General features: G+C 47.5%; 1 protein-coding gene across 2 annotated transcripts in view; it reads left to right on the top strand.

Annotated features, from left to right (window-relative positions):
- Positions 1-5,705: 5,705 nt before the first annotated feature.
- The window catches only part of RPTOR (regulatory associated protein of MTOR complex 1), a 340,143-nt gene continuing 325,989 nt past the window's right edge, over positions 5,706-19,859 (top strand). The window contains exon 1 of one of the 2 annotated variants that reach the window (XM_027624605.2): positions 5,706-6,913. In XM_027624605.2, the coding sequence (XP_027480406.1) occupies positions 6,752-6,913 (162 nt within the window). In that variant the 5' untranslated portion in view covers positions 5,706-6,751. The remainder of the gene's footprint in view (positions 6,914-19,859) is intronic. The other variant, XM_027624606.2, reaches the window with a different exon arrangement.

Consider the following 19,859-nt stretch of genomic DNA (forward strand, 5'->3'; position numbering starts at 1 on the left):
CCCTAGTTACTGGCTGTGCTAGGAGAACGTGCTCTCGCCGTAAGTGAAAGAGACAAGTCGCAACATGAAATGTTTTGCTGTATAGCGTTGTTTGTATAAAAGTGAATGATTCTTTTTTGCAGAAACTATAGAAATGAGCATGTCTTTATAATACATATTTATAACATATACAGAAAGCTATACAAAGAAATATTAGTGGCCGTTATATCTGGGCAGTGGAATTAAGCATTTCTTTGTTCTAGTCTTTATTTTCAAAATAATGTTTCAGGATAATGTTGTTGTATTTTTTAATGTAAAAAAATAGATTTTAAACATATATATATATATATATATGCCAGAAAGTAAAGGCAGAAAGAAAATACACAAAATGTGAACAGTGCTCTTGGTTTCTTTTTCTTTATCCATCTTGATATTTTCCAATTTCCTCCAGCAGGAATTTATTACTTTTATTTTTTAAATTTACGAAAAATTGTCAAAGTACCCCGTGGTACTGTTTAAAATGCCCAGTATTATTTCTAGGATTAAATGCAGGCAGGATGGTGGTCCCGGCCCCCGAGTTACCCCTCAGTCCCTGGAACAGCTGGTCATTGGTCTGGCTGCTTCTACTCATGCTCACCTCAGCATTTGGACTTAGCACATTTACAGTGCCTTTCTTCACTTTTAAAAAATCAGGTTAAGGTCTGACCCATTGACCTCCATGAAGAATGAGACTTCTCTTACATCTCCGCTTCCACCTCACATGTAAGACTTCCGTTTGGAAAAACAATTAAAATTATTCCAAAAAAGAAATCCATTTTCGAGGCTCAGGCATACATGCTGTGTTGTACAGGAAGCCTTTTCAATCAACACAGATGGAATTTATTTCTTACAGAACTTTGTTAATAACAGCCTTTACTGAGGGTTTACTGTGTGCCGGGCATTAGCTCTTTTAATTCTTACAACATCTCCATGATATAGAAACTGTTAGTTTCCTACTTTATACATGAAACTGGGATGGGGATGCATGGAGCACCTCTCCTGGGGTCCGGGGCCCGGAAATGCCAGAGCGGGGGATTTGAGCCTAGGGTCCTGTGGAGATGCTCCCGCCAGGGCTGGGTCTTCACTGAGCTGGTTGGGCCCTTGCCCAGCCCTGGCCAGCAGAGAAACCTCGAGAAGGCTATTTAATTGTTCTATGTCTCAATTTCCTTCCTGGTAAGATGGATCTAAAGCAGGAGCCTTTAAATGAGCCTATTAGGGGATTAAATGAGTTAATTCTCATAAAAAGGGCTTGGCTCACCACAGACACTCACCACCAGGATTATAATATTTTAGTTACAGGCGTTTTCCCTAATCCCCCTATTAAAGGCAGAGGCTAGCCTTGGTCCCCCAGGGTCTTGTGTTCTCGGAGAACCTGAGAATCACTGATGAGATGTGAATATTACATAAAAGAACAAATGGGGAACTCAAAAAGACACAGTTCGATTATTCGTATTTTCATAAAGGTAGAATCTTATTGCAGGCAATTCTGTTAAAATAAAAGGTTATAAAACTCAGTTTGAATATTTTTTATTGGATAACAAATTTTCTCAGTATGGTGTCTATCATACAAGCTTTCCTTTCCTTTTTTTTTTTTCTTTTCAAACACTGCCTGTACTGGGCGTAGACCATATCGCGGCCATTCGACCTCCAGAGCCCCGGGGAGGAAGGAGGGTGCTTGTGTGAATACCTGGGAGCTGGGAAAGAACTGGCCTTCTTCGTCCCTTCTCCACGCACAATTCCTAAGGGCCGAGGACAGCGGTGTCTGATCCAGTAAAAGCCTGGAGCTGGGAGCACAGGGCTAGCCCGACGGCCTGGCCAGTGGGCCCGTGCTGGAAGCCAGGCCCAGGGGCGACCGGGCCTGGGCCACACTGCCTCCCAGTTCCTTTGTGCCTCACCTTGCTCCAAGTTCTAGGTTCCCTCAGACAGGCTCTTCACCGCCCTACACAAAACAGCCCCCCGGGTGGGAGGGAAGGGGCTGGGGGTGAAGGTCACATTTCTGTCCAGGATCCACCTCTGTTTGCTTGTCCTTTGGCATTTCCCCTTTGGCTCTGTCTTGTGGCTGGATCTTGAAGGCTGAGGCGATGCAAAATCTCTCAGCTCTGAAAGAAGAAATGCAGATAGTGGGTGAAGTTTGTTCAGCAAGAAGCACTTTTTTACCATAGTCCCCAGGCCCCTCGGGGGTCACCTCCTTTTTTAAATGGAATAACATTGTTTCTGCTTATCAAAACCATACATACTCAGTGTAAAAAAAAAAAAAAGTAAGCGAAATAGAAAAAGGTATACTGTAGGGGATGAAAATCACATACATAAATATCACCGTATTTTTAGACGAATGAAATGGGCAGAGAGGGAGACAGGCGCATTTGGCGTCTTGCAGCCTTGTGTTTCCGACGGAGATGCTGAGGCCCGTCACTTCCCCCTACTTCTCTTTTCTCACTTCGCTGTCAACAAAACATCTGACCTGCAGAGGGGGGTGGCTTGGATTTTGCTAAAAGCAGAGTAATGATGCTCAGACAAAAGCAAAGTACTCTATGTCTATTTTGGTTTCTTTTAAGCTAAGCACAGATTTCTCTGGAAAGGATAGGAGCTGGCTGGTCTCCCTGCGTGGAAAGCAATAGCTCAGCGAAGCACCCGCTTTCTTGACCTCCAGTCTTGCTCCTGAGTCTTGATGACAAAACACATTCTGTGCCCTTGATCGATTTAGCGGAGAAGCTGCAATATTGGAGGATGGAACTCAGCCCGCGCTGCGCTGCGTGCAAATGGGATGCCTCGCCTGAGCTGGTCTTGTGTTTTGAGAAAAGGTGAGGTGGGCTCACCCAGGCTCCTTTGTTCTCCCAGGGCAACAAACTCCGTGCCTGAGGCAATTATTCACACTCTCTCCCAGCCCCCTTTTCCCTGTCCTATGTTTATCCTTGACCTCCGTGACCCACATGTTCAGGTTTTTATATTTGTTCTCAGGCTCACTTGGCAGTGTCTTTGGCTTCCGGTTGCCAAAGAGTCCAAGTTTTAGGGCTGGAAGGGGCCAGCTGGTCTACCTGCACGTTCTCCCCCTCCCTGTACGAGTAGGTCTCCGGTTATTCTGCTGTTTCCCATCAGAGCTGGGCCTACAAGCCCCTCCTCTTCCAGTTCCGAGCCTGGTGTTCATCACCCGCAGGATGTCAGCAACACCCTCCCCCAGTTTTATAGCTAGAAAATCAGACAAGTTTTCGTGCATTTTTTGAGATGCATAAAACTGTTTTCAAGATTAAAGTATCATATTGTGAGGTTCTGTGGAAAGCATGAGATGTCCTTGCTTGTGAAGAATTGGACGCTGGAGATCGGAATTGTAGCCTCTGGTGGCCGGCCGATCACACACCGTGGGGATGAGATCACCCAGGTGAGAAATTGTAGGCCTTGAATTTCCAGTCCCTCGTTAGTCATAGACGCTCACTGCCTTCCAGAAGCCTGGAGCCACAGTTCCAAATGCTTATCTGGGATTTGAATAGAATCATCCATGACACACTGGGACGAGAGTTCTTTTAAATGTCATGATGCTATGAAATGATTCAAGCCCATTCTTGAGCCTTCAGGTTGGGAGCTGCGTTGTCACCAGCCCCTTCCTGGGTTTCACATGAATCACAGAGTTTTGGACCTGAAATAGCCTAGATTTCACCTTCTCCAAGTCCCTCATGCTACGGAGGTGGAGGCTGAGGGCAGAGGAAGTCAGAGGCTTTGCTGCTGTCTGCAGGAATTGGTGCCCGGCTGGGGGCCAGAATGTGTGTGTCCTGACCCTCGGTCCAGGATACGGACCCCAAATGGCTTCTTGGTTCTGGGGTCACATTTGTAAAATGGGTCTGTTTTGTTTTGTAGTTTGGGGGAGAGGGCAAGTCTTGCACTGATTTAGTAGATGGAAGATTGGGTGATTGCTTCGTAATACTCATTTACTTGGTACAAATGTTTATTGAGGACCTGCCATGTGGCCGGAATGGAATCATTAGAGGAGAACGTTGCCTGATATCTTTAGAGAGAATGTTTTCCAATATCCCCGAATCTGACTGGTTTTAAGTTCTCATCAGGACTACCTGATTAAAACATATAGGCCCTGAACCCCTGTTTTCCCACTCCCCGTGATTCAGTGGGTCTGGGGTGGGACCCAGGCATCTTTGTTTTTAAATAGTTCCCCCAGTGATTCTGATGACCTGCCAAATTTGGGTTCCATAGGCACCCTTACGACCTTCATTTAGAATATCAGACAAGGTGAGTGATATCCCAAGGTGACACACACTTTGTAGGTGAGGAAACTGAGTTTCACACAGATTGAGTGGGTTTTCCCAGTCACAGGCTAGTTAGCAATGAATGGGTTTAATGCTGCTGAGGTAAAACTAGGGTCTTCCCAAGACCCTACAGTCCCAAAGCCTCTGCTGGTGCCTGTGGGGATATTTTGCCAACCCAGAGAGCAGGGAAAAAGAAGGTTTTAGCCTCCATCTGTGTTTTGGTGAATTCGTCCTGAGTTTTAAGGGGAGAATCAGACTCATTCGGATTTAAATAATGAAATGAATGCTTGGAACGCTTGCTATGTGCTAGGTGAGAAAGATCTGGGATTGCACTATTCATTCCAGTGTGGAAAGGAACACAAATGCCATCAGGATTTTGATATGGACTCCCACATTGGTTCAAAGACCTGGGAAACCATGGAGAGACAGGGTATCTTCCAGAGTCCAATCTGAGGTTTTAGATTAATAAAGCACAGTTGCTAGGTTTCCCTCTAGCTATGGAAAGATCATTGCTAGCATTGTATTGGGCGTTCATACTATACTAGGCACTTTCACCGGTTAATTGTATCCTTCAAGGTGGGTATTATTATCCTGGTTTTATAGCTGAGGAAACTGAGCCTGAACTCGTTAGATTATTGACCAAGTTTAAGGGGTGGAAAGTGGTTAAGTCAAGATTTGGATCCAGGTGCACCTGACCCCAAAGCCCAAATGCAGAGGGAAGACCAGCCTCTTTGCTGCCTGCCCAGGTTTATCGAACGGGTCCATGTGTGTTTCACTAACACTGTGTTCACTGAAGGCAGGCACTGCACGCTGCATTCGGCTTTATGTTCCCTCCTTGTGCAGGAGGTCACAGTTCTGCACATATTGTAAATAAGCAATGTTTACTGGGCGCCTGGGCGGATTAGTTGGTTGAGAGTCCAACTCTTGGTTTCTGCTCAGGTCAAGATCTCAGGGTCAAGGGATCCAGCTCCGCATTGGGCTCTGCACTCATCGGGGAGTCTCCTTGAGATTCTCTCTGTCCCTCTGCCCCTCCCCCTGCTCTCTTTCTCTCTCAAATAAATAAATAAAATCTTTTTTAAAAAGCAATGTTTCCTGAGTAGAGAAATAAAGCAGGAGGCATGCCTCCATGCATCGACACCTGTAGCTTTTACTTGTTTGCACATGAAACTATATCAAAAGAAGAATAAACTGCTCAGAAAATAAGATGGATTCAATAAGAAATTGTAATCACCGAAATTAATTTTCCCCCGGGGTGTATTCCCTGGAAAAAAACAAAGAAAATCTGATTGATACTGTGGAGGATACTCGCGCAACACCCCCCCCCCCCCGCAACTATCTTCTTTTGTAATATTATCAGTGGTTCTTTCTGAAGCTTTTGCTGCCTTTTCAAAATCTGGAAGAAACAACGGGGGGGGGGGGGTCAATTCCTTTAATTTCAGGAGCATGTAGGTCCGTTTGTAACAATAAAAAGCTTTTTTCAAAATTAATTAAATTGACATAGTTTCATTTGTAGGATTGACTGATATCACGTATCTACTGAATGAACGCCATAAACTCTGGAAAGCTGAATTGTGGTAACCATAGCAACGAAGAAGGGGGACTTTCTCTTTCCGCATCCTGGGAAGCGCGGCCAGAACGCTCTGAGGAAGTTTGGCCTGTTGGTCACGCCGTAGATCGCGATGCATGCTGGGTCTTGGTAACATGGCGTCCTCCTTGATGTGCTGATGAGAGGAGTTTCACTGCAGCTTCAAACCAGAGGGCAAAACTCTCCAAACCCGATAAGCCCACACTACCTGTCTTCTTCGCGCCTCCGTGTCGCCCTTTTCTCAGGACTGGTCCTCAGGCAGGAGAGAGCCACGGGGCCGAAGGCCAGGACCGGCCAGGCCGCGCGGATCCGGGGCTGAGGAGCCGGCTGCGGACGAGCACGATGGGCCGGTCCTGGCCCTGGGTGCAGCAGCTCCGGCGAGTGCGGGACCCGCAGGGCTGAGAGTGGCTGCGGGAAACCCGACGCGCTCCGAACCTCTTCCGCTCGGCCGGAGACCTCCGCCTAGTCGGCGAACCGGCACCGAGAGCAGGCGGCCTTCCTGTGCTCGGATCGGTTGAGGCGTTGGAGGCCGAGAGTAGGGTCATCGTGAGGCCTGAAGTCCCTCGCGCCTTTGACAGCTTCGCTTGCAGCCCCTCCGGAGACGTACAGCCTGGGAAGCAGCCAGTGGCTTGGGGTCTGGGGGCGTGTGTGTCTGTGCGGAGCTCCTCGGTCTGCCCCGCCCCCCCCCCCCCCCCCCCCGCCCCGGCTCTTCCCACCTCCTTCGCCTTCCCGCGCAGAGTTCGGAGAGAAGGGGCTCCGCACACTCCCCATTCATTTCTTTTTCCATCCCCCCTCTCCTGATTCTAATTTCACCAGTTCTGGTGTACACTAGTTTTTAAGGCTGGAGGTTCTCGAGCGCTTGCTGCCAAGGACTCCCCCACCCCCTCCCCCCCTGATGGAGTCCGAGATGCTGCAGTCCCCTCTTTTGGGGCTCGGGGAGGAAGATGAGGCCGACCTTACAGACTGGAACCTGCCTTTGGCTTTTATGAAAAAGAGGCACTGTGAGAAAATCGAGGGCTCCAAGTCCTTAGCTCAGAGCTGGAGGATGAAGGATCGGGTAAGTGGATTCCGGCTGCGCCCCTTGGACCTTGGTAGTTTTTTCCACGAAGAAAGTTCCGAGCCAGAAGAGTGCCCTAGGGAAAGCAGCGTATTTTTTCCCAGCCACATGTTGCAAGTCAACTAAAAAAGCACGAGCCATTTCAGACTCTAGTTTTTGGTTGTAAATGGATAAAGGGTGTTTTGGTTGGGAGTTATGCACTGGATAATGTTACTTTAATTCAAACTAAGTTTCGGTTCAGACAATAAAAGTTAACCAAGTTCGAAAGTACAGCGTTGCAAGTGTTCCCGGACTCTTTGGTATACTTAGTGCTGTTAACACTGGAGGAGAGACACCTTGGGCTAGAATACTTGTACCCACGTGGTTAGCCTGCTTCTGTGGCTGGTTTACTTTTTTTGTCCAGGCTCTGTGAAGTGCTGTGTTGAGAAACAACATTACTGGGAAATGTTTAGCTGGTAACAAATTAATGCAAAGTTATTTTAAAGTTACAATGAACTTCATCATGGCTTTCTAAACAGCTTGTCTTGAATCCAGACTTTTCCTCCTTTTATGTGGTGTCATGTTGCTGTAGCTTGGAGACAGATTTTCTCCCCCGGTGGATTTAGAGGATGATGGGTTGGAACTTGGGCCCAGATTTTAGGGGGTCTCCATGGTGTTGGAGCGTGAACAGTGACTCACAAGCGGCTAGTAGGAAAGAAAACAGCCAATTTTGGTGAACCTGTCCTTAATTAACCTCTATTTCCTGGTCTCTAAAGCAAAAGGGTGGGACCCTCTCATCTGTGCACACTTAAAGTTTGTCTTTTTATGATTTCTCCTTCAAGACTGTATTTATTTAGACATTTCAGTGTTAGAAGAAGGGTAGTTGGTGTTACATTACAGTGTGAGTGCTCTGGGCTTATGAATATGCTTGTGTAAGATTATTGTTTTTCGTATATGATGCTGAATCTATGTAAGATCACCTAAGTTATGGTAATTCTACCATAGTCAATCACTAGTAAGCAGTCCTTCAGTTATTGATTTGGCTTCGGAAAATTTGTTTCATCCAAAGGTAGTTTAAGGAGTAAAAGAGATGTTTATTGGAAGAGATTGTATAAAGTCTGTCTTATCGACATCTTTAATACTAATTCATAGTTAAAAGCTTTTGTGGTTATGCATATATAAAAAGAAACTTATTGTAAAGTAACTGTCTAATCATTTTTTTTTTTCCATTCTATTTGGAGGACTTTTTTTTTTCTTTTGAAATGTGGTTCCCTCTGCTACCCTAACCAATGCTCAAACTGTTCAAACTGATTAATGGATATATTTTTGACCTTTTAATTAAAACATTAATTTGTGAATGATCAGCATTCCCTGATAAGCTCATCGTAGGTTATTAAGAGAAAAGGTCTCAGTCTGAGTAATTACTGAGATTACTCCTTAGAAAAGAGCCAGGGGAGGACGTTTGCTGTGTCTGACCTTTGCAAGGTGTTTAATGAAGAAGAAAATCAGAAGCTGATGTTTTCAGTTCAGTGTGTGAGAGCTTGGCATCTTAACAGTCCTCATCATCTCTTCCTCGGACTCAGACCCAGGGGACCTTTCAGCACCCCTGCCAGGACAAAGGTTGCAAATCCAAATGATGCTAATAGCTGGGAGGTAGCATAAGTGAAGGAAGCAAGCCAGAGAGAAGAACACATAGGTTCAGAGATAAGTGGCAGCTGACAGTGACTTGTGTCCGGTTGTCTGGAGGGCGGGTTCTGGAGAGCACAGGCCACAGCAGCTGAAGGGGCAGGTGGGCCTCAGCCAGATGGCTTCCTTTCTCTTTTTTCTTTTTCTTTGAGAAGCCAGAAGACTTTTTTTTTTTTTTTTTTTTTAATGGGAAGCCTTCCAGTTTAAAAATGTTGGCACTCTCTCAGATGTTATAAAACACGAAGGAGTCCAACACTGCAGTTCACACAAACCCCATTTGTGGGGCTGATTCTCGCCAGTGGGTTACCTGGGTGTGACTTGTGCTCTATTCCCTCAACACCAGACAGCCACCCCGATTCTAGGCATCTTGAGTGGCATCTTGATTCTAGGCATCCTGAGCGCGCAGGCATCCAGGCCGGGCTGTCTCCCCTGCCTCCCCCGCCCCCAGTGTGTTGGAGGAGCACTATAGTAAAGCGACACGCGTGGGCCATGTGGTCCCGGAGTAGGGCCTACTCATGCCACTCGCCCTGGTACACCATTGACTGCCCTAAACCCATACGCAGCCTCTGCTTCTTCCTGTGATCCATGTGTAACTCCAGATACTTTTATTTTGTGTATATGTTAGTGGTTACCTATTGGTGTCCTATTGAATGAAGTAAGGATTCCTAAAATTGACATCTTCACTAAAGTTGACTGATGGCCCTAAAAAGTTTTCTGCCTCTCAACGTTTGGCATCCTCAGAGAGAGCTACAGCACTTGCCCACTCTCAGTTGGGATTCCCACAATTTTTGTTTTGGATCAGTGCTGGTTTTCAAATGCCAGTATTACTGCATTTTAATTACTAAGCTACTGTTAGTTTAATACTGCTATTATCAAATTAGTTTGTCATTTGGTGAATTCTATGTATAATGAATGATACATATATGCATCAATAGTATCTTTGGCTTGTAATTTGCAAATAATTAGACTTGTATAAATTACAGCTCAAAATGAATCATTCATAGGCCTGTGGCTAATGCTGATGTGTATACATGTTCCCCATTTGTGTTTTGCTGTGATACTTTATGGTTGTCACCAAGTTCATTCTCCTACTGGAGAGTGGGCATGTGGGAACATTTGGTCTCAGATTCATCTTTACCACACACGTTGGGACAGAATCAGGGAGGCTAGAGAGCTGTTGCTCCTAAAATCACAGACACACACACACTGTACCTACACGTGGGTAGGAGACGTAGGTATAAAATGATGAGCCATTTCTCAAACCCGTCTCTCGACTAATTGTCACCTGGCTTTGTAAGCTGTACTTTGAATCAGCCATGGAGGAAGCCGAGTGGATGCATCAGAGTACTGTATGGACAGTAGACGGGTAACCCTACATCGCTCACCTTGCATCCTCTCTCATCTACTCCAGTTAGGCTCCCTGCCTGGCATTGAGACCACGCTCCACAGGCCATCATTGGTTGCTAAATCTAAACGTCACTTCTCTGTCCTTACCTTGTTTGCGCTCTCCTCAGCATTCTGCAGTGGGCCACTCTCTCCCCCCGAGACTCTCCTCACCTGCTTCCTTGTCTTCCCGAAACTCCGGGTCTCCCTCTGGGGTCTCATCACTCCTCCTCAGACCCCTTTGCTGTTTGACAGCTCAGTGTGGAGCGCTCTAGAACTTGATCTTGGGCCCTCCCTCTTTGCTGTGTAGGCCTCTCACCAGCGGGTCTTGTCTAGGCTCATGATTTACGTGCGGTTCACGCACCAGTGACTCGCACATCTGAGGTCTTCACTTCTGACCTGGCCCTGGAGCTCCTGAACACCCGCTCTGCTTTAGCATTCTCCGCCTCAGCACATGGCCACCACCCCCACTCAAGTGTTCATGCTATCAATCCAGGATTTACCCGTCCGTCTTTCCTCCTCCCCTCCTCATGGCCCTGTCCAGCTCACAAGTAGAGCCTGTCAGCTTTGCCATCAAAGTGCATCTTATATTGGACCGCCTCGCTTTGTCTCCACCCATTGCGAGCCCAGTCCAGGCAGCTGCCATCTTTTGTCTGGATGACCAGACTTGCATCCTGACCCGTCTCCCCACATGCATTCTGCCCTACAATTGATTCTTCATGCCGTGGCCAGAGGGATCTCTCACAGGTGTAAATCAGATTCTGTTACTTCCTGACTGGCCCTCTCCTGGCTTCCCAAGTGCTTGCAGGAGAATGCAGATGCCTCACCCTGGTGCTCAAAGCTTCATGATCTGGCCCCCCCCTGCCTTTTCTGCTTCCTGGATGGAAAGACCTGGAACGCTCTATCCTCTGCTCTTTGTACGCCTGGCTCCCTCTGGTCCTCCTCTCTCAGCTGCTGGGTCACTTCCTCAGAGAGGCCTTCCCAGGTTATCTCATCTAAAGCAACTCCCCAGCCACTCATGAGCACTTGCTTTCTCTGGTATTTTTAGTTATATCCTCACCCCTGGACCTCAGTTTTCTGTCAGGCCGGTGCTTCGCACATGGTGAAGACAGACTGCAGAAAAAATGCATAGTTTGCAAAGGGCTTCCACAGAGGGTGTGTTCTTTAAGGCTGCCAGCACCTTACCTGGGTGGGAAGGGTTGTCTCCAGGTGACGGGTGAGGAGGTGAGGCCTTCATTAAGTGGCTTGCCGAAGGGACCGAAGCTGGATGGCTAGCAATGAGGGAGGCGGACTTGTGAAACAAAGCCTAGAATGGTGTCACAATGTGCCACTGAAAAGTCCACATTGTGAGGCTCTGGAGTCTATAACCAAGTGTGTTGGGAAGGTGGCTGGGGTGGTGGTGGGGATATAAAACCAGACAGAGAACAGTGCCAGTGCTGCAGCTCAGCCGTTCCTGCGGTGGGCTCCGGGCCCTGGGTTCCCCTGACCCCTATTCCAATGATAGTATAAGGCAGGGGCGCCCGGCTGGCTTAGTCGGTGGACCGCGTGACTCTTGATCTTGGGGTCATGAGTTCAAGCCCCACGTTGGGTGTAGAGATGACTTAAAAATAAAATCTTAAAAAAAATAATAATGCAAGGTAGCACTGGCCTTTCGTACTCTCTGTGTTGGGATCTGCACAGATGGTGCAGATGTGATGTGGGTAAACCCCTGGCACCTTCGCAGGAATCAGGGTGGTGGCACCAGACGGTGCTGGTCCACTGTTTTCTTCACGGCTGTGCATTTACAGTAAAGAATTCCACTCCACTTGAGAATGCCTTTGATGGTGCAGTAAAACGTATCGGTCTTCTTGATCTTGGCTCTGCGGTGCCCGCCTTCCCATGCAGTGCGCCCGCTGCCCTTCTGCCGAGGGGGGTGTGTGCTGCACCTGACAGGCTAATGAGCAGCTCTGGGCTCTCAGGCTTGGGTCTGTGGCAGATGTGTCTTGAAAATGAACAAAATGAGCTATCACTCCAAGGAAAAGACCAACAGGATTTGTTGCTAGGGATAAAATTTGAGCTTTCAGGTGAAAATCAAGAGTTTTGGAGAACTGGTGTCTGCCATGGTGAACTTCCCAGCTTCCCACACTTTAGACTCTTCCAATGAGACCGTGGTGGTAGAATGAATAGGATTTTTTTTTTTGGATATGAAATGTAGAACAAAGTGTGTCCACATTTGGAACATCTGCATAATTTAGTGAACCAGTATTTCCAGATGACCAGTCCATGATATCACAAAATTATCCATGGGCAAAAGATTTACTCAAAGTGAGGCCAGTGGATTTTAACATAGTGAGGGATAAAAAGCCCAGTCTTCGTCTAGGTTAGGTATCCTATTTTGTGTTCTGTGCAGATAGATTGCCGCTAACCCTTAAGAAACTACAGTTACTGAGTTTTGATGTGATGTGAAAGAAGAATATTCTCAGTTATTTGGATATGCTGGTACTTTTTCTCTTTTGGCCTGCACATCTTTGTGAGGTCAGAGTTTGTGCATCTACTTTGACCAAAACAGTGCGTTACAGCAGACTGAAACAGAATATGGAGTCCAGCTGTCTTCTGTGAAGGCAGACATTAAAGAGATTTGCAAAAAGCTGTCACTTATCTAACGATTTTTTGAAAATACAGTTATTTTTCATAGAAATATCTATTTAAATATTTAATGAGTTTATAATTTTTAAATGAATGAATGAAGAAATACATTCCTTTTTTTTTTTTCCTTTTTGGCCTTAACCTCTAACATGGAATGTACTGAGAAGTACTGATAAGAGCTCATAGAATAAGCTCTTTGGGAGTCTTCAGTAGTCTTTGAGCATAAGTAAAGGTGTCCCATCATCAAGAGTTTGAGACTCGTTTGTGTAGTTAAAAGAAAGTGGGCGTCAGACTTAAATTAGGAAGCAGGGCTTGAGGATATCAGGTGGTTGGCCAAAAATATCAAGCAGAGAGGACCAGAAATTAGGTAGCAGACCTAAAAGGGATCTGTTAGGCCCTTTCCATTCTGGAGCTTGTGTTTGTGAAGAGCTCTGTGGGGTTGTGAAGGCAGTTGCCTGATATGTAACCATGAGGGCCTCCGGCTGCCCTGGACCCCTGGCATGTGTCCTGGAGGGGATCACTCTGTTGCTTACCCAGTAGTGTCTTATCCTGGGAGTGAAGGAACATCTGTCCGAGTATGGCAGGGGAAAGTAGCCAGAAGTCTTTACTTCAGTACAACAAAAGTGTATTGCTCTCCTGTAGGGTGCTATGCTCTCTGGAACCCTAGGATCTAGTAGGACGGACAGACACATCAATACCAAATTTGTAATACACTATTATGTGTGCTTACAGGTGAGAAGGGCATGATTATAGGGAAAGCTTTGCACTGATATTAAGTAAGTAAATTATTTGAATTGAACTGCATTTATGAAACATACAGATCCGTCCCATTGACCCAGCGTGGAACTCTCAGCATCGAATGACTGTTGATGTGCTTGATGGTGGGGAGCTGCTTATGGATTTAAGGGGGGCGATATCATACAGAGATTTGTGTTTTGAAAGATATTTTTGACCTTGGGTGGAGTGGAGGGTTTGGAGGGGTGGGACCGGAGGTGGGAATGCCAGCTGAAAAAGGGAGTTTTGGGAATCCAAGTGAGAAACCATGCCCAAAGCCAGGCAGCCACAGCAGGAGGGCGACAGTCGAGGTGGTGGGATCTAGAGGCTGGTCAGGCCTTGCAGGTTAAAGAGCGGGTGGCCAGTGCAGGCACCCTCTCTCTGCACTTGAAACATAGGAACTTGCTGTTGGCATTCGTCATGGGAAGCTCAGGAGCCACAAAGGGACCATCTACACAGATTTTTTTTTTTTTAACCTGCTTTAAAAAATGTGCCGTGTTCCATTTTGAACAGTGTGCCGTGGAAGAGTCCTGAAATGGATAAGAACATTTCTCCTCATTATCACCTTGTAGAATTCTAAAGCTAGAGTTTTAACAAGATAGCGTGTGGATTATATATAGATGGTGTCCTTCAGGTTTCTGACTCTTTCCTCCTTTTATTCCGAAGACATTAAAAAAGTACTTGGGGCATCTACCATACTTGTTTCAGTAGAGCTGAAGTTTGACACCTTTTCTTTTTGTAAGTTAAATATATAGAAAATGCCATCCCAGGAAATGTTTGACATGATAATTAATGCTTTAATCATGTTCTTGAGCCTCAAGTTGTCAGACAGGTGCAGCTCTGCCGGAGCAGGGGTGGGGTGTGGGGGTGTGCCCCCAGGCGGCCGTGGAGAACATGTGATCATTTGACCACCCCCTTCCTCCCCCCGCCAGTTAACTTTCAGATGTGGCTTTTGTTCTTGACTTGCACTATTTTCTGTTTTTTGGTTTTGATGTAATCTCAAACTTACAGAAAAATTGTAAGAATAGTACAGTGAATTCCCCTATACCCTTTACCCAGATTCACCAATTGTTTACATCTTCCCTCATCTACTTTATCATTCTCTCTGTGTTTCTCTATGTAAGTCTGTACTTTCCTCCCATGAGTGGTTGAGCAGTAAGTTGGAGGCCCTGTGCTCCCTCAGGCCTTAATGTGTGTAGCTCCTGCGAGCAGGGACTCTCTTACGTAACCACAGGATAGTTGTGAAAGTCAGGACATCTGTCATTGATATGTTACTATTATTAATCCACAGTTCACATTCACATGTTGTCATTTGTCCCAGCACTGCCCCTTTCTTAGCAATTTCTGCCCTCCCCGCCCCCGCTCAGGGTCACCCACTGCCTTTAATGGTCTTGTCTGTGTAGCCTCCTTTAATCTAAGGGAGCTTCTCAGCCTTTCTTAGAATTTCTTGCCCTTGACAATTTTTTCTAGTGGTACAACACACTAATGTCTGTTAATCCTTTGTAAGTGTGCCGCTCAGTGGCATCAGGTACATTCACTCTGTTGTGCAGCCATCCATCGTCTGCCTCCCAACTTTACCATCTTCCCAAACTGAAGCTCTGTGCCCCTGTTCCCCTCCCAGCCCCCGGCAGCCGACATCCTACTGTCTCTGAATTTGTTGACCTTGATATTTTTCAAGAGTGCCGGGCAGTTACTTTGTAGAATGTCCTCAGTTTGGGTTTGCCTGATGTTTCCTCCTAGGCAGATTCAGCATGTGTGCGTCTTGGGTCACAGTGCAGTTGAAGTGATGTGCTGTCTTCAGAGCATCGAATCAGAAAGCACATGGTGCTGGGGGGCGCCTGGGCGGCTCAGTCGGTTAAGCGTCCAACTCTTCATCTCAGCCCAGGTCATGATCTCAGGGTTGTGGAAATGAGCCCCACGTCACCGGGCTCTGTTCTCAGCGGGGAGTCATCTTGAGATTCTCTCTCCCTCTCCCTCTGCCTTTCCCATGCTCATGCTCTCTCTTTCTCTCTCAAATAAATAAATAAATCTTTAAAAAAACAAAAAGAAAGCACATGGTTTTGCTTTCTTCCAATATTGTTTCTGGCTCCACACTTGCCCCAGGCTGGGACTCACAGAGGGGAGTTTCTGAATTGATAACCCAGGCACTTGGGGAAGCAGACCTACTAAGGGGTTAATATTTACTTACATTGTTGTTTGAGGCACACTGTACATACAGTGAAATGCCCAGATCCTAACTAGTAGAATATGCTATTCAAAGTGAGTTTCCTCGTGTTGGGTGTGGAAATAATGCTTATCTGCATTTAGGACCATTCACCTCTCCGCGCTGAGTCCGGGGTTGTGTATAAGCAGACACAAGGCGTGGGTGTGGCCCTGAGGAATTTGTATCTGATTTGAGAAAAATGACATTCTTATACAAAATCAAAGAACAATGCAATAATTATGTATCTGCGCTTGAGTCACAAGTTAGTGATTTCACAAATTCTGTTGGCTGGACATTTCTACCGTGTCTGCACTCCCGAGGCGCTTGGCTGAGCCTGGTGCTGGGTGCTGAAGGATAAGTGAAAGTGTGCGTAGGTCAGGGGGTTGGGCTGTGGAGAGGGGAAAGGATAGTTAAGTCACAACTCATTTCTGGAATTCAGTAATTCAGCTAATGTTTGTCTAGTGCCTCTCTGTGTCGCGCAGGGTGCTAAGTGTGGGTGATTCATTGCTGAACAACTCCTGCTTTTAAGGTGTTTACCAGTTTTGGGGGGAAGATGGGTTGACTCAACAGGAAGCGGGGCATTGGGCTGGTGGCGGCTGCATATGGAGTACGGGAAAGGCCTCCTGGAAGACTGGCACTCTGACTCAGAACCTGGAAGGGAACAAGTTTGCCGAGCAGAGAAGGGAGAGGGAGGGAGGGCCGGGCTGAGGAACTGGTGTGTGCAGAGGTGGGGAGGTGAGAGAGCATGGCCTCTGGGAAACTGCCCTTTGCCGAGGCTAGGCCTCCTGGTGCAAGGTTTCCCTCCTTGCTTCCTAAGGTGGCGCCGGCCACCCACCACCCGCCTGCTGTATTTTCCCTCAAACACCAGGCTCTGTATTTGGTTTGTCAACCCCACTCACCAGGGACTTGGTTTTTGTTCACTGCTGCACCCCAACTTCTCACACAGTGCCGTTTGGTAGAAGTTACTCAATAATTATAGGTCAGGTGAAGAAACGGGGCTGGGACTGTGCTAAGAGACGTGGTCAGGGCCTCTGCACATGGACTGGTAGAAAAGGCAAGTCCTGACAGGCTTTACAAAGCCCTAGGACTTTGGATTTTGTTTTAAGGACCATTAAGAAATGCTTTAAAGCAGGGCAGTGACATAATTAGGATTTTAGAAAGATTTCACTGGGTGCAGAGGGAGAGAGAGAGAGAACGGGAGGGAATGTGTGTTTTGCGTGCGTGTGTGTGTGTGTGTGAAGAGAGGGGTGTGTGTATGTGAGAATCTGTGTTGGGGAGGGGGCATGGGTCAGGAGTGCACGGAGGGTGGGGAGATGGGGGCTGAGGAAGAGCAGGCTGCAGCTGAGCTCGGCCAGTGCCGGGGAGGGGTAGGGGGCCCCGAGAGCCCCCTGACACAGAGGATGGGTGGCGCTTGGTCACTGATGGGGTGCAGGAGGTGACAGAGCGACTTGCAGGCTCTGGCTGGATGTAGGAGAGAGAGGGGCAAGCTACTGTGGGCATTCGGGAAGGGAGAGAGCATGCATCTCACTCTGAAAATTGGAGAAAATTTTCTTTAAAGAATATTTCAGTGGGAAATGTTGAAAGTGTTGCTTAAAATGGGTCCCTCCCAGGACCCCTGTTCCCCTTGGTGTCTGGTCTTCATTCATCCCTGCTGCACCCTTGTCCTCCTGCCGTAGCTGCTGGTGATGAGCTACGCGGTGAATATTGTTCAGTTTGGTGTTCTCTTGGATAACTTCTTCTTTTATCCTTAAAAGTTGATCAGACCAGCGGTTTAAAGACACATGAGACTAAAAGCACTGTCAAATGTAAATTAGACATTTCCTTTTTCTGCGCTCCCTCTGAGCCCTGGCTCAGGTTCAGAATTAGCTTCTGTAGAGCCGGGAGCAATTCAGAGATACAAGTTGTCTTGTGTTTCTTTCCCGTATTGATATCCTGAACACCCTGGCGTGTTCACGCATGTCATTGCACGTCCTTCAGCTGCGTAGTTGATCACCGCACGCTGGGAGTGCCCTGTGCTGGGTCCCCAGCCTGGCCTCATGGTGGCGGCGCCTGGCTCAGACCTGCAGTGGGGCTCAGGCCCCCTCCGGAGAGCTCCCGCTGTCTCTCCCGTCACGCACGCAGCGCTTCTCCTGGGAAAGCATCAATAACTGGTCAGCCGGCGGGATGCCCAGAAGAGTTTCATCCTTTAAATAAAACTTTATATTGGGAATGGTTTTAGTACTTGAAAAATATTTTAGCATTTTTAGCAGACAAACCCTTGGAAACTTGTTTTCCATAGGTAAAAACATAGAATAAAAATTATATAAAGTCACACTTTGGCACTGTTAAAATTTGGTGTATTTTCCACTTCTCTGTCATTCCTCTTCCCCTTTCGTGCAACCAAGATTATACTGTATGTGTCACTAAAGGACTATTTTGAATTCCCCCTTACCCTTATAGGATCTGAAGCATAATAATAAAATAAACACTCAGGAAACCCCCACGACACCCAAGAACTAGATCAACATTAACACTGTCCCAGCTACCAGCTTTAACATCTTTTTTGCTTCTGGGAAAATAATAGCAGACAGTCCTTGACTTAGGATGGCTCGACTTAAAAGTTTTCGACTTTACGAATGTGTGAAAGTGATACGTGTTCAGTAGAAACCCTCCTTGCGATTTTGAACATGGATCTTTTCCTGGGCTGGTGTTGATACGTGGTCCGATCCTCTCTCGTGATGCTGGGCAGTAAGCGTAGCCCCGTGAGCCAGCGATCAGCAGGGTCAACAGCCAGTACGGTGACAGCCATCCTGTCCCTACACGGCCACCGCTTGTCACTGTCTGTACAGTGTTCACTGAATGACACCAGATGGTCAACACTGTATGGTGAGATAGGCTTTGTGCAAGACGCTCTTGCCCAACTGTAGGCTGACGCGAGTGTTCTGAGCACTTGGAAGCTGGGCTCGGCTGAGCTGTGACCGTAGGTTAGGTCTTGTGATATGAGTTTATTGGGACGTAACCCCATTGTAAATTGAAGAAGGTCTGTACTAGCTTTGTTTTAAGTCATACTTAACTGTGTGCCTTCACACAGTGTGTGTGAAGTTTTCCATATCGACAGCACCTTTAATTACTGAACAATTACTGTGTGTCTGGGTTTTCCATATCGACAGCCCCTTTAATTACTGAACAACCCTGTGAGCAGGTGCATTTATAGTTGAGTGGACTCAGGCAAGAGAGGTTAGATAATTTGCCAGAGGTCACCTGGTTAGTGAGGGGTGGAGCCCAGCGTTATCCTGCCTCTCAGGCATGGGGCCCCGGGCGGGAGAGCTGCTTGGGGCACCGCCATTTATTCACTGCTCACGTATTGTTTGCTGAGTTGCTGGCTAGCCAGTGAGCGCCAGTCCCTTGGTGGGAAGGAAAGGGGAGTGTGAGCTGGTCCCTAACTCTGGGAGCACTGTAAAGTCAGTGCACGCACCGACCAGCTTGGCAGATCAGACTGACGTTGAGATGTTTAACTAGTGGTTGCAGACTGTGTGGTCACTCAGTGGAGAGGAGTGGGGTGACTGGGAGCTAGGGAGGGGTTTTGGAAGAGGGGTCTGGTGGAGGAAGGCTTCTGGAGGAGGTAGGCATGGAGACGGGGAGGGCTTGGCAGGCCAGAACGCAGAGGGAAGGCCCTTCCAGGGTGGTATGTGGAGGGTGTCCAGTGTCAGTGATAGGAGGGTCTTTTTAGAGCACAGCGGGGGTAGTGTCAGCAGCTGGGGGGGGCGGGCACTGGCTGTGTCAGGCACTGCATCACGCTGCTTTGGGTGCCCGGCAGGAGGCGTGACCCTTTTCTGCTGTGAGGGAGGTTTGGAGAGGGCTGAAGGCCGCGGTGGGCACAGTTCTGATTGGCGCACATTGGTGGACCGCCTGCAGGAGCTGTTCACTGGGAGGGCAGGTGGTGGGGACTTGCTCACAGGCCAGGTGAGACAGAAGAATAGAGCTGGGGGGCATTCTCATCAGGGAAACCATGGAAGCCAGAAGGCGGGGGGATGGAGTGGGGGGCTGGGGGTGCAGCATGGGGGTGGGGAAGGGGGGCTGCCCAGAGTGAAGAGGAGCTCTCTGGTGTGGAGCAGCGCCATGGGCACTTGGAGCCAGATCTTTGAAGGCCTGAATGGTACGGTAAAGACAGGACGTTTATTTGGGAAGCCACAGTCTCTGAAGGTTTTTGAGTGGGGGTGGGCCATGATGTATGGAGTCGGAACAGTCTGTGAGAAAGGAGAGAATCATGGGGTTTGGGGAATAATTTGGGGAAAGAAAAACTGTGAGGTATTTTTT

This window comes from Zalophus californianus, chromosome 16, assembly GCF_009762305.2.
Source record: "Zalophus californianus isolate mZalCal1 chromosome 16, mZalCal1.pri.v2, whole genome shotgun sequence".
NCBI classification, from domain to species: Eukaryota; Metazoa; Chordata; class Mammalia; order Carnivora; family Otariidae; genus Zalophus; species Zalophus californianus.